We start from the raw sequence: 14,450 nt of genomic DNA, 5'->3' as shown, positions 1-14,450 counted from the left end.
ACCCATCGAGTGACCACCACTGCTCAACTAATTTGTAGGACATTGATATACACAACAACAACATCATCAATGGCAACGTGTCTCTCATGTATAAGAGTGTGCACCTCCTACCATCATCATATCCTTTGGGGGATATATCCCTGGTTTGCACCTTGGGAGCTATGGCTCGCTTGCCATAAGTATGGCTGTCGTAACTGTTGTATTCAAACGAGGTCTTGGAATATTTCTCAAGCTCCTTGGCCAGGTTGGAACGCGGCGTCGTTGTGGGGACATTGTTTCTGTAGCCATACTGAGGAATCTCCAGCTGCTTCACAAAGCACATTGGCCTGGAAGTGAACAAGACAACAAACAACAGCTTGCTTTCCTGTGACTTTGCACACAACGAGCCTCACAGTAAAACTAGAATATCTTACTTTTTAAGATGGGTTACCTTTCACTAAAACTACAACTTTTTTATTTTCTGAAGAAAAGACAAAGTGTGTTTTAATTATATAGCACCAGATAAACTGCCTAAAAGTCAACTTTGGCAATAAAAAAGGACAAGAAATAAAATCTTTAAATACGTTCCCTTTTCCTTCTTTCCTGTAAGAGGTCTGGTGGCATGGTGATGACATGAGATATGAGGATGGGGACAATCTCAGTCCTGAATTTTCTTTGCAGTGGTTACAAAGAGTTGCTGAATTATACACAAAGACATTGCCTCAATAAGAAATTCCGCTTAAAAAGTAAGAGGAAGTAAAGAAATACTCTTAGGGACATAGACTGAGACAGAACCAGATCAAAATGTACCTAACTGGACAATGAGGTAGGCTAGGTGTAATGCACCTTGTCAAGTACTAGAATATGCATTCAATGTTTTTACCTAGTAGTCATTTCTTATTGTCTTTGGAATAAAATATTTAAAAGGAAGGACAAGCTGGGCGCAGTGGCTCACGCCAATAATTCCAGCACTTTGGGAGGCCGAGGTGGGTGGATCACGAGGTCAAGAGATCAAGACCATCCTGGCTAACACGGTGAAACCCCGTCTCTACTAAAACTACAAAAAATTAGCCAGGCGTGGTGGCAGGTGCCTGTAGTCCCAGCTCCTGGGGAGGCTGAGGCAGGAGAATGGCAGGAACCTAGGAGGTGGAGCTTGAAGTGAGCCGAGATCGAGTCACTGCACTACAGCCTGGGCGACAGAGCGAGACTCTGTCTCAAAAAAAAATAATAAATAAATAAAAAAGGACGGACACCGGGTCGTTGCTCACTCATAGACATTGTGTTGTGTATGTGTGTAGGTCCACCTCTTCATCTGTCTAGGTCATAAGTGGAGTTTTTAGACTTTATACTTAAAACGATTTTAGACTTGCAGAAAAGTTGCACAGAGGTTTTCTTTATACCCTGCCACCAACTTCTGCCAACGTGACCACCTCCATAACCATAAGACAAGAGCAAAGTCAGGCGATTAACGTTAGTATGGAGTTCCTTCCTGAACTAGAGGCTGTATTTGGATCTGACCAGTTTTTCCACTAATGTCCTTTTTCTGACATAACCATGCAGGGTCCCACAGTGCACTAAGGGTCCTGCGTTCTGTCCTCCCCACTGACAGCTCCTCAGTCTCACTGGGCTCAAGGCTTCATGGAATGGACACTGAAGAACTGCTCAGATACAGACACGTTCTTTTTTTTTCTTTTTTTTTATTGAGATAGTCTCGGTCTTGTGGCCTGGGCTGGAATGCAGTGGCGTGATCTCAGCTCACTGCAACCTCTGCCTCCTGGGTTCAAGAGATTCTCCTGCCTCAGCCTCCCGAGTAGCTGGGACTACATGCATGCACTACCACCACGCGCAGCTAATATTTTTGTATTTTCAGTGGAGATGGGGTTTCACCGTGTTGGCCAGGCGGGTTTCAAACTCCTGAGCTCAAGTTATTCACCCATGTAGGCCTCCCAAAGTCCTGGGATTATAGGCATGAGCCACTGCGCCTGGCCATAGATGCATTCTTAATCATAACATCCTACAGTCTCATCTGCCATCTTTGTATTTTTCTCAAGTGATTATCCTGCCTCAGCCTCCCAGGCAGCTGGGATTATATCATGAGCCACCACGCCTGGCTAATTTTTGTATTTTTAGTAGAGACAGGGTTTTGCCAAGTTGGTCAGGCTGGTCTTGAACCCTTGGCATCAAGTGATCCATTTTCAAGAAAACAGAGACCTTTCCACATCAGCATCATTTTACACACTGTAAAGCTAACAAAACAGTGAATTTTAAAGGCAGAGAGTTTCCTGTTGAATTTTTGTCATTCTAAACTATATAAAATGTATTCCAACTAAAGACCCAACCAAGCAGGGAAAAACAAAAGGTGGTGAATTCATGCATTAGTGTGAGGTTCATAGTCAGCTTAGGAAGGACAGTCATTTTTTTTAGACGTAGTTTCACTCTGTTGCCAAGTTGGAGTGCAATGGCACGGTCTTGGTTCAATGCAACCTCCACCTCCCGGGTTCAAGTGATTCTCCTGCCTCAGACTCCCAAGTAGTTGGGATTATAGGCTCCTGCCACCATGCCTAGCTAATTTTTCTATTTTTAGTGGAGACAGGGTTTCACCATGTTGGCCAGGCTGGTCTCCAACTCCTGACCTCAGGTGATCCAGCTGCCTCGGCCTCTTGAAGTGCTGGGATTAGAGGCGTGAGCCACCACACCTGGAGGAAGACAGTAATGTTTGAGTAAGATCCTATTTCTTGATTACTAGTATCAGTAAGATCTGCAAATATTGCCTGTACCTCTAGCATGAATGTGAAATTTTAGCAGATGTATGAAAGCATGATATCAGCAGGTACAAATGTGTGCTGTTTAGGAAGGAAACTCTTTGGCAACAGACGTACAGACAGTATTCTGTTTGTTCTCCCTGGGGATGGAAACCTGAGGGGTTTTGATCTGTTCCTTTCCTAACTCATTTTCCACAAGTATTCTTGTATGTCTGCATAAATATATTTTCTCTCGAGTCCTTGCTCTCTTTCTAAAGGCGATGCACACAGGCACACCAAGATCATCTATACTTGCCTTACAGAAAACAGGTTTAAAACTATTGTCTTGCTTTTTAATTATTTTCATGATTATGTTTTGCTTTTTTATGATTCACTGAAAAAATATTTAGAAGACACAAAAGCTATTTTTTAAAAAAATTGCCTGTAGATCTTCAAGAGACAAAAACTTTTAAGGTTTTGGTGTATTTTTTATGATTGACTTCATGCATTTTATATTTATTTAAATCGTAAGAATCTTACACTTTTACATATTTTATGTTTCCATTTTACATGATATTTAATTTTCCTTTTTGTTTCTCAGGCTTTAAAAACAGTTCTTAATAGCAGAGTGATATTGAAATCAATGAATATTGTACTATTTAACTATTTTCCAACTTTTTGATTTTGTTGCTGTTATAAATTCTGACTTAATAGGCACCCATGTAGATAATCTCTCTTTACTCTGATTATTTCATAAATTTATATTGGTTTTGGTGCAGTTACAAAGTTTTGATAACTGGATTTTTTAAGAAAGGAAAGTCAGAGTTTAGACTGTTTGATAGCCATATCTATACTTTTATAACAGTATTGGATATATATCCAATTATATATATGTAAATTAGATATTGGTTAAATATCCAATTTATTTACCAAATCACCACTACATTTATTGTGATTTCATTAATTTAGCCGATTTACTTCTTGTCAAATCAATAAAATTATGTAATAATTGTCTATTGTTCTTGAGACATTTTCCCAGATAATAGGATGGTGCATAAATGAATAAATCTTTAGGCCTTGCTTTAAAAGATGCTGGGGCAGGCCGGGCATGGTGGCTCATGCCTGAAATCCCAACACTTTGAGAGGCGCAGCCAGGAGGATCACTTAAGCCCAGGAGTTTGAGACTCACCAGAGCAATATAGGGAGACCCTATCTCTCCAAAAAACAACAACAAAAAAATAAAATAAAAAAAAATTAGCCAGGCATGGTGGTGTGTGCCTATTATCCCAGCTACTCAGGAGGTTGAATGGGGAGGATTGCTTGAGCCCAGGACATCAAGGCTGCAGTGAGCCATAATTGTGCCACTGTATTCCAGCCTGGGCAACAGAGTGAGACCTTGTCTCTAAAACTTTTTTTTTAATTAAAAAAAAACAAAAGACCATGGGTGATGTGATCATATTTCAAGGGTTCAAATGCTATGAGCATTCCGGAGAAGAGAGAACACTCCAGGCTATGGAATTCAGTTACGTTTGAATGGAGAAAGGGATGTTTGAAGTCAGTTTTACAGAATGGGTTGATTTTTAAGTTTAAGATCCGCGGGGTGGGGGTTCGGGGGTGGTAAGAAAGCATTTCAGGAAAAGAAACTCAGCGTCCAAAGGTAAGGAGGCAAACATCAGAGTGGAGGCTGTTTGGACAAGGTGGTTATTCACAATCACATGCATGCCTCGTCGGTCTCCAGCTGCTGTGAGCTTCTCCCTGAAATCCTCACTCCGTGCTGGCCCCCGGGAGCAGAGCAGCCCGTAGGTGGCCAGTGCGGCCCCCGGGAGCAGAGCAGCCCGTAGGTGGCCAGTGCGGCCCCCGGGAGCAGAGCAGCCCGTAGGTGGCCAGTGCGGCCCCCGGGAGCAGAGCAGCCCGTAGGTGGCCAGTGCGGCCCCCAAGAGCAGAGCAGCCCGTAGGTGGGCAGTGCAATCACCTGGTGACTCCAAGAACGGCCAAGTACTAGAGTTCTTCCAGATTCTCAGGGGTCTGGCCCAGGTAGGCTGAAGAAAATTAATGAAAGCCCTCAGCAAGAAATATCTCCCTACCAACTTTCAAATTCTCCTTTGACTAATAACGATCCCTCCTTGGATTACACAGCCCCGCGGGTTGGTCTGTTTTACTGGGTGGGTGGGGGCTGTTTTCACGCTGCCAATAATTAGCTGTGGGCTGGTGGGGAGAGGGAGGGTGGCCTATGACTTGTTCAGCGTTTGGTCTTGCCATAGGGAAGATGGGTGCATTTCCCTGAAGGGGCGGCTCCCTGAGATGGGTGCTCTGGGGGCACTTCAGGCCGGGACCCCCAAATGCAGAAAACTCTGTGCCACAATTTACTGAGGAGTTATCTCTTGATAGTAGGGTCATAGATGGTTTTGTTTTCTTATTTTTGCTTAAATATTTATAATTTTCTATAAAGATTTTAACTTTTCTATTTAGGGAGGAAGGGAGTTTAATGACTATGTTAGAAGCTTCTTGGGATGTTATGAAATAATACTCAAGAACAAAAAGGATATTCATATTGTTTGCCTGGTGATTTGCTCTAAGATACTTATCCTAAAGAAATAATTTACTTTTAAATTTTTTTTAGACAGGGTCTTGCTCTGTCATCTAGGCTAGAGTACAGTGGTGAAATCACAGCTCACTGTAGCCTTGACCTCCTGGGCTCAAAGCAATCCTCCCACCTCAGCCTTCTGAGTAGCCAAAGGAGTAACGGAGGCAAAGTGCTGTATATATGAAAGAAATGTTTATTATTGCCCTCTCTTTAATAGTAAAAGCGGGAAACAGCCCGAATGCCTCAAAGCTAGAACCTAGTTTTGGCACTGGGGGGGGGGTACGTCTGAACAGTAGAATATACGTACCTGTGAAGATGATAATTAGGATGATTACATAGAGACAAGGATGCGTGTTTCTGCAGTGATGTTGTGTGAGAAGGCAGGATATGTGGCAATTGTCATAGTTTTCACGTGGATGAGAATGTGAAGCAACATGTAAGAATGAAGGATGTATAGCAGGGCTGTGTGCATGGGGAGCTTGTCCTCCCAAAACTTAAAGAAAACAGTGGTTTCAGGCAGACGATCTGTAACACTGTAACACTGATTGACCCACGGTAACATTCGGGTCTTTTAACCTCTCTGCACTCTGGGTTTTCTCACTTGCCAAACGGAGGTGACAATACCTACCCCCACCTACATCGCAGGCTGTCGGGTGTAACAGGAGGGAGCTCTGCCGGCTTTGCACTCGAGAGCTTCCACACGCATGCGTGGGGTGCTCACACCCCTAGCATTGTCAGAAACATCAGCACCCGCCTGCAGGTTGGTGCGAGGCCCTCTCCTCCAAATTATGAGAAAATTACCTTGGGCATCTCATTAATTTTCAAAGCTTCCCTTTCATCTAGCACTCGGACTCATGAAATACCAGGTCCAGAAACAAAATCAGAAATGATTTCCTCCAACTCTCTCATGTAAGTCGTCCCAGTGAGTCCACAGACACCAGGGGGCGAATGACACCCTTGCCCTCACACAGCCTGGCCTGGAGTGAGGCGTCCCAGCCCCGGCTTCCAGCACGGCCCCGCCCTCCCGTCCCAGTCCCTGCTGCTGTAAGGACATGCCCTGAGCAGGTGTCCCCAGGGCTCCGAGGTGTGGGGCGGACTGTGGATAGAGCTCACGGACGGACGGCGCACTCCTGCTGGGTACCTGAGCACGCGGTCCGAGGCCTGGCTGGACTTGGACACGTCACAGCTCTGGTGCTTTTCCTGTGCCTTGGCCAGTTTCTCTGCTGCAGCGATCGGGCATCCGGAGAGGCTGCAATCACAGAAAGCGGGTTGAATGGTCCCGCCTCGAACGCCTTCACAGGACACCAATCCTCCCTTAACCCCAGGACCCTGATGCAGGTGGAGCTGTGGGGGAGGGGTGGTTTCTCAAGTCTGGCATGGGCAATCCTGACGGGTGGATGACTGGGAGAGGGGAGGTAGTCATGTCTCTAGGTGCACGCTTTCTGCTTGTCTCCAGCAGAGAATGCTGGCGGCAGTGCTGTGTGAGGTGTACTCAGTCCTTCCCAGTGAGAGCGTCCCAGCTCCATGCATTCGGGAGGACACAGCTGGTGGAAACTGTAGACAGATTCCGTCCTGGAGAGCTCACCATTTCTGGAGATGAAGAATTAACAGCTTGGGTAGGATGAGTTTTTAAGCCCATGAATGGCAGTGAACTGACTGTTACCAGAAGATGGAGCTCCAAGCTGATTTCCTAAATGCTATTGACTGTGGCCTCTGGGGGGCCTGTCTGACTTTAGCCCTTTGGTGTTCTCCACAAGCAGGGAAATGAAAGTGGAGAGGAAAGCAGAATGATTTCTAGGACTGCAATAAAATGTTTTGTGGAGCCTAAGAGTTCGGGCTTCGTGTAGATGGAGGAGACAGCAGCTGGGCTCTTTTGCGTGCAGGCTCACTTTATGTGAAATCACTGTGCCTGCTCTGTGGGTGTCTCCATGCATATCTGCTCATATGCACAGACGCTCCTCCCATATATATGTCACACCCCAAAAACACGCCTGTGCTGAGGTTTGACGGCGGCCCTGACACGGCGGATGCTGCATCAAACAGCACACAGCCCACACCTCTCCAACCTGTCGATCATTTCCTGCTTCTGCAGATTAAACACTTGAATGTCTCTGGAGGGCACAGTGGTCATTTGTTTCGTTATAAATTTAACACAAAGAACCAGGTTTGCCAGTCAGACAAACAAAAATTAGAGTGAAGCTTATAGTAGTTTCCTTCTTTTAGATATAATTTTATGTGAACTCATAAAACCATAGACTGTCAGACAAACTTTAAAAGAATCACTTTTCGGCCTCTGGAAATAAAAAGTTATCAGATAAGAACGGAATGTTATGGGCAGCTGAGTAGTTCTTATCAAGTCTGAACAGAACAGGAAAAGAGAACTGAAATCTTTTACAAACAAAAGAGTGACTTCGAGTACATTTGTTAGCGGGAGTCCAGAGTCTATTTCTCCAGCACCCCAGCCTCCCACAGACCCCCACCCAGTCTGCTAAACATCTGTAAGTTTTCTGAAGACATCGATACTTGTGATCTGGGGTTTCCGCAGAATTCCAAGGGCAGCCAAGCCAAGCTACATACTGTATAGGCTTGCTGCATTCCAGCCCATGTCCTGTCCAATGAGCACTAGGACAGCCCTGTCTTCACCCTGGAGGACAGCAAAGGCTTGGCCTCCTTCCTTCCAGCCATTGTAAATGGTCATGGTTTCCGCTCCTGATACTATACCCTGCTACCATAAGGTGGGTGGGGCAACTAAAACCATCCAGTTTGCACCACAAGGGCATGGAGTGCTTGCCACTCCCGCGCATTATGTGGAGGTGCCTGTACTTGGGGAGCACCATAGGGAGCACCGTATGGAGCACAGTCCGCCTCCCCGGGAAGAAGGAGGCATGGAGGGCAGCCGGCACTCCCTCCCACACCAGTGCCGCACGCGTGGCTTACCTTCGGTGGGAGTTCCTGTTGCTGTTGACATGCCCGCGCCCCGTGCAGCCCGGAGTGGGGCACTTGAGGACACTTTCATGCATGGCAAGGACTTGACAGGGAGAGGCAAAGAGAACAGCCAGCGTTAAAATAGAGGCACAGTCAGGACACATGAAAATGCAGTCATTTAACAAAGGCCAGGTCGCTCGTGACAGACAGTCCTACAAACATTTGTGATGGGCATGGTCAGGAAAACACACGTGGGAGGAGAAAGAAGGTTGACTGGACCCTACGCTAAGGGCCTCACACAGCAGGGGTGCTGGACCCGGGGGCCTGGGAGTTCAGAGAACACAGAACCGACTCTTTCCTGATGGGTTAGGGGAGCCAGGGCCTCACAGACATTACCCATGCAGAAGCACAGAGTGTTCATTAGCCATAGAACAACTCAGAGGCTGCAGATTTTAAAAACACCCCTGTGCTTTGGAAACACACAGCATTATGAATGTGTGGTGGGTAGATGAATACAGAACCACAAACCTTAATTTTAAATAAAATGAATTAAATAATCACGCTTCCTTTAGGAACCTAGTGCTTTATTATTCTTTAAACAGAATGAGCTAGAATAGGAAGCGTTCTGTGTTTTTACCCTGTGAAATTAATAAGCGGGAGAGGCTGCACGGACTCCTCTTGCGGTGCAAGGGTGCTACTGGCCAGCTGGCTGGGGGAGCTGCTTGAATTTTCCCAGCAGTGGTGTTAGACCTGACTTATTAGTGTCTTCCTTCTTTTCTGGTCCTTCGTGAACACTCCACTACTCTGGGTTCTGGGGCAAGGTTAGCAGGGATGAAGGGACCCCCACACGGACCCTGTCTGCATGATGCTCTGCTCCTCTGAGCCTGCTGTCTCCAAACTCCAGGGCAATGGGGTGGCGGCTTTCCCTGCCAGCAAGGTTTACCTGAGGCCAGATGAACATGGAAGGTCTATTCAAAACAGATCTGCCTACCCTAGTTACGTAATTGTATTTTCTACACTTTTCCTCCTTCTCTAGAACAACGTCTCTCTTTCCCCTGCAGTCTGCTGGGCACTGAATCCCACGTCCACATGGTGCTGCTGTTATCTGAGTCCACACCCTGTCTTCGTCCTGCTGGGCAGTCCCTTCCGAAGACTCTGCTTTGGTGTTAGCTTTATCAGTCCCACAGTTCCTGGCTTGTCCTGGATGTGGTAGGTGCCTAGTAAGTGCCGTCAGAAAAATGAATGATCAAAGTGAGTCCCCCTTTGGCTCATCTTGTGCTGGGACCTGGCTGGAGGGGGTCACAGGAGGGCTCCTTTCTGAGAGAATCCAAGCACAGTTCCCTGCCCCCTTCCTCGCCTGTCCCAGAGGAAGAAATGCTGCTCCTCCCTTTCAGGGAGGCCTCTCCAGGAAGCATGTGTGTGGTCCTCCTTCCTGCAGGACATCCATCTACCTACTTCATTCATTCTTTCTTCTTTACCATTTGTCCACCACCATGTGACAACAGCACACAAATGCTTTCCTTCACACAGCTTTCCTCTGACGTGCACCTGCACCTTTCCTTTCCTTTTATGGTAAACTTTTCACACACAGTTTTCCCTGGGGATGGCGCACATGGGTCACTCTGACCTGAGGTCCCCATGGCAAATGGACCTTACCCCTGTCTCCTGCTGCGTGGGGGTGCACACTCCCAGCCTCGCCCCTGAATCGTCCTGAGGTGGACTGCGCTTGCTATCCTTGGTCCACACTCTGCTGCTACTTCATCCATCTCAATCACATTTCTCAAACTTCTGCAGCATGTGCAGCTCCTATGCCTGTCTCCTCTTCTCACATCCATCTCTTGGGGTCAGCAAGAGACTTTTACTAAAGAAACCCTGCTGGGCGCAGTGGCTCACGCCTGTAATCCCAGCACTTAGGGAGGCTGAGGCAGGTGGATCACGAGGTCAGGAATTCGAGACCAGCCTGACCAATGTGGTGGAACCCCGTCTCTACTAAAAATGCAAAAATTAGCCAGCCATGTTGGCATGCGCCTGTAATCCCTGCTACTCAGGAGGCTGAGGCAGGAGAATCACTTGAACCCTGGAGGCAGAGGCTGCAGTAAGCCGAGATTGCGCCATTGTACTCTAGCCTGGGCGACACAGTGAGACTCCGTCTAAAACACACACACACACAAAACAAAAACAAAAACAAAAACACCCTGTGACCCCCCTAGTTCTTCCTCTTGGACCTCTGTGGCACCCCGGGTGTTGCCTTCCTACACGGGGCTTTATCAGAAACATCTTCCTCTCCTGGTTTTCTGTTTCTGATTTTCCTCCACCTGCTCCTGTTTATGTGCTTCCTCTTACCATACATTCATTGCCAAACTTCCCATTTATGGGCCCTCCTTCATTCCCGCCTTATGCCTCCTCCCTAAGCAATTCCATTCTCAGTTTCCACGAATGCTGCTCCAAGGACGGTATCCAGGTAGCCACCTCTGCACCTGACCTCCCCAGGCCTCCAGAGCCACCTCCCCAAACCCTGAGGAATATCATGCAGCTCCTCCAACTCAACTGGGAAGAATACAAGTCCCAGTTTCTCCACCAAATGTGGCCCTACTGCTCAGCTCTCTGTACGGATTATCGGCCCTGGCGTCCTTAAGTTCACCAAGGCCACAATCCTTGGCTTCCTCTCGGTCTCCCCTCTTCTCTTCGTCCTCACATGTGCTGTCCTCCACAGCCTGCCTGCCTATCTCCGGATGTTTTGTGAATCTGCCCCAGCATTTTTATTCCTACTACCACTGTCTTCTTTTACAACAGCCTTTAGAAAATGCTGTGGGTTCCTCACCTCTCACACAGGACAGCTGGAGCATCACCTCAGGGCAGCCTTGGGGACTCTGGGAGTGGTTCCCCCTCCTGCCTAGACCATGCTGTGGAGTCCCCACTGTGCAGAGCCCCAGCATCATGCAGAGCCCCAGCCTCATGCCCATGCCCTTCTCTCAGCTGGGCTGGGAGCTCTCTGAGGGCCAGTACGGTGTCTCGGGCAACGGCGTGTCCTCAGTGGTCCTGACACAGTGTGCTGCTGGTTTCTTTATGGAATTTAGTTGGACAGAAATGATGATTAGGGGAAACTAGCCCAGAAAAAAATAAAATTAAATTAAAAGCCTTCTATGGATGGAATTCTCTAATCATTTTAGTAAATGCTTGTGGTGTTACAAAGAATTGCACAGGAGCAAAGGCTGAGAAGCCTCCTCTGTATTGTCTGGCATGCACCTGTGCTGCCCGTGGCAGAGCTGAGCCTCCCTGCCTCCGAGAACGATCTGGTCCTGGGAGGCACCTGCAGCCGGCGTGATGGGCACCTTGCCAGTCCACACTCCCATTTCATTTAGGCCTGTACTGTGAAAAGAGGGAGTCAGAAGAATTTCCCATCCATAAAAACGAGCTGATAATCTACCTTGAAGGTGAATATGTAGGTCTTAAAAACACATAAAGAAACTCTTTCTTCTTAAAACACTAGAGCTTCGTCCTCCTGCCTCACTTTACAGATGAGGAAGATGAGGTATAGAGAGCTGCAAAGTGTTGGGTGTCACATCACGCGTTCAAATGGAAACCGAAACACCAAACCCAGGTTTCAGAGGAGACAGAGAGGTTTGGAGGTCAGACAGATATGGATTTACATCTTAGCCTGGAGCTTACTTGAGCAAGTTAGTACCTGCTCAGATTTGTTTAACAAGATGTTGCACATCCTCAATTTGCCAGGTATTGGCTAACCTCTGGAAAGAGAGGGTGCCAGAGTCTCTGACTCTCATCTTCCTCATCCGAATGAAAGGGCGGGTGTTGCCCTACAGTGTTGATTGGGGATTAGGTGAACCTGTGTTTGCTGTGTGCGAGCTGCGCCCTGGCACCAAGTGTGTGCTGGGTACATGGAAGCTGTTGTCAAACCATGCTGTCTTCCTGCTCATGTAACACACGGGATTGGAGCCACTTGCTCTGATTTGTTTATTTTTACGGCTCTTCAGGCTTGTTCACAAGATGGTTACAAAAAACACAGGTTTGCTATTTTGAGGAGCCATTTGAAAACCTGGAGCCATAATCGCATCTAAAGATCTTTCACTGGAAAACGTTCAGCAAACACTTCCTAAGTCCCAAATGCTCCTGAGAACGTTTCTTTGTGCTGACAGGTTTTGCTCTCAAGTATCTCAAAGTTACCCATTTTAATGGGACAGTCCTCAAAAGGGCCTTGAAGTAATTAACTGGTCATCTTGTCACCTCTCAAGCCATGTTATGACACGTCCCCCACTAGAAACTTGTCTTAGACAGTAAGGGAAACTCTTCCCATGCCATAGACTCAAAACCAGAACCTTAAACTCATACACTAATTTCTGAGAATGTGCCTTTTCCCTGAACTGTCAGTTCTAGCTGCAGTATTTAATTTATTGGCATACTTTATGTGCTGAAAGGATAAACAAAAAAAGATGTATATCATTTCAATTCTAAAAAAATTTAGTTATATTCATGGATTTATCCCACATGATCAGAACCTAATTAAAAAGAATGCTTAAGATCAAAACCCATCTGATTTCAACCTCCTTCCTTACTGAAGAATCTATAGTGTTGAAATGTCGAGACAACTATGACATGAGACAGACTTTACAGGTGAAATGCAGTAAAACTTCAGATCTAAATATGCATTTGGATGATGTACAGAAATTCAGATATTTGGGCAAGAAATGTCTGTCTCAAGGCCTCTCTCCTCTGGGATTCCCGGCAGTTTCATAGTGGAAAGGACGTCTTAGAGACCATCAGATTCAATTCTGTGATTATGAGAAAAGATGCCTGGAAGCAACCTGCCAGGGTCACAGAGCAGGTCCGAGCTGAACTCGGGACGAGAACCCAGGCCTGTGCAGGAGCTTTGTTAGGGGTGGTGGGCTTCACGGTGCACCACTCTCCTGGGGCTGTGCCACTGGCACACCCACGACTCCCGGATCAGTTGCCCATCAAGTAGGGGCCTAGTTAAGTCAGGTCGCACCGAGCCGCACGATGGAGATGATGTCAGGTAAGAGGGATGACAGAGACAGAGTCATGGGTGTTTGCACCCCAAGGGCAGCAGTGAGACGTGGACTTACTTTCTGGAGGGACCCTATCTTTGTGCGGGCATCCGGACAGGCTGCGGTGATGTGGGTACAGCCCAGTTACGTGGCCGGTTCCATCACACCCGGGGGTTGGACACTTGCTCTCTTTCTTTTCTGTTCTTGAGGGATCTAAAAGCGACAACAGGTGCCAAGAGAATAAATGTTTACCAATCAAAGACAAATGTGATTATTTCACAATCTGAAGGAACCTTGCTAAAGAAAGAAAGAAAGCCGGTGTCAGGGGGACAGGCTGTGACATCAGACTTTTGCTTAGATAGTTCTTTGGTTTTGGGTGACTTTCTTCAACCTCACACAGTATAACCATGAATCATAAAGTATTTTAATTTTTATTCTAAAGAAAAGCAAAGCCTACCCCTCACCTTAACTCTGATTCATTACTTTCCCGTGTGTTACATGATAAGCTGTGTTGCTCAAAGGAATCAACGTAAATCGTGATGAGACAGTGACCTTCTTAGAGAACGAAATTCTGTGCCATCATCATTCAGCAATTTTCCGTGAAATTCAACCAGAGAGTGTCATTCCGTTCAAAATCTCTTTAGCTGAATTTCTTTCTTATTGAGTGCTCTGATCGCATACACTGGAAGCTGCAGGATTTGACTGGCATTGAAATTTGCTCTCCGGAGGTCAGGTGACATTGTTTCGTAGCACACCAATTCAGCGCTTTTCTGAAAATAAACTGAACTCTCAGAAGGCACTGCAAGCAAATGACCAAAAAGGTGGAAAGCCCACCTGACAGAGGTGACGGGTAACCAACATGTTTCAGAAGCCACGGGAGCAGCCTTTTGTTTTGATTTCTTCGTCTGTACTTGGAACCAGAGGAAGGCTCGTAGAATGCCGTGCATGCATACACAAAATTAAGAAGTAATGGGTTTCTACAGCCCTGTTGGCTTCTCTGCAAGTACCAGTCAAGGGCAAATTAGGGCAGAGCTTTGGTTAAAAAATAAATTCAGTACTAGAGGCCAGAAATGTAATGATATTGCTCACAAAATTATTTCTATATCCGGAATTGACTACAGTTCATAAATATGCAATATAATAACTTCAGAAAATATTTCTAAAGTAAAGCTCAGACAAAACAGTAAATCTAAGTGTGTG

At 46.5% G+C, this 14,450-nt stretch overlaps 1 protein-coding gene across 3 annotated transcripts in view; it reads right to left on the bottom strand.

The window, feature by feature from the left end:
• Positions 1-14,450, bottom strand: part of MYT1L (myelin transcription factor 1-like) — a 536,085-nt gene that overhangs the window by 112,954 nt on the left and 408,681 nt on the right. For all 3 annotated transcript variants that reach the window (XM_011960959.1, XM_011960961.1, XM_011960960.1), the window contains exons 11-14: positions 13,329-13,463; positions 8,242-8,332; positions 6,446-6,553; positions 112-326 (exon numbers count right to left, since the gene is read on the bottom strand). In XM_011960959.1, coding sequence (XP_011816349.1) covers positions 112-326; positions 6,446-6,553; positions 8,242-8,332; positions 13,329-13,463 — 549 coding nt within the window. The remainder of the gene's footprint in view (positions 1-111; positions 327-6,445; positions 6,554-8,241; positions 8,333-13,328; positions 13,464-14,450) is intronic.

Source organism: Colobus angolensis, unplaced genomic scaffold (assembly GCF_000951035.1).
Source record: "Colobus angolensis palliatus isolate OR3802 unplaced genomic scaffold, Cang.pa_1.0 Scaffold53, whole genome shotgun sequence".
NCBI lineage: Eukaryota > Metazoa > Chordata > Mammalia > Primates > Cercopithecidae > Colobus > Colobus angolensis.
This window is presented reverse-complemented; position numbering and strand designations above follow the sequence as displayed.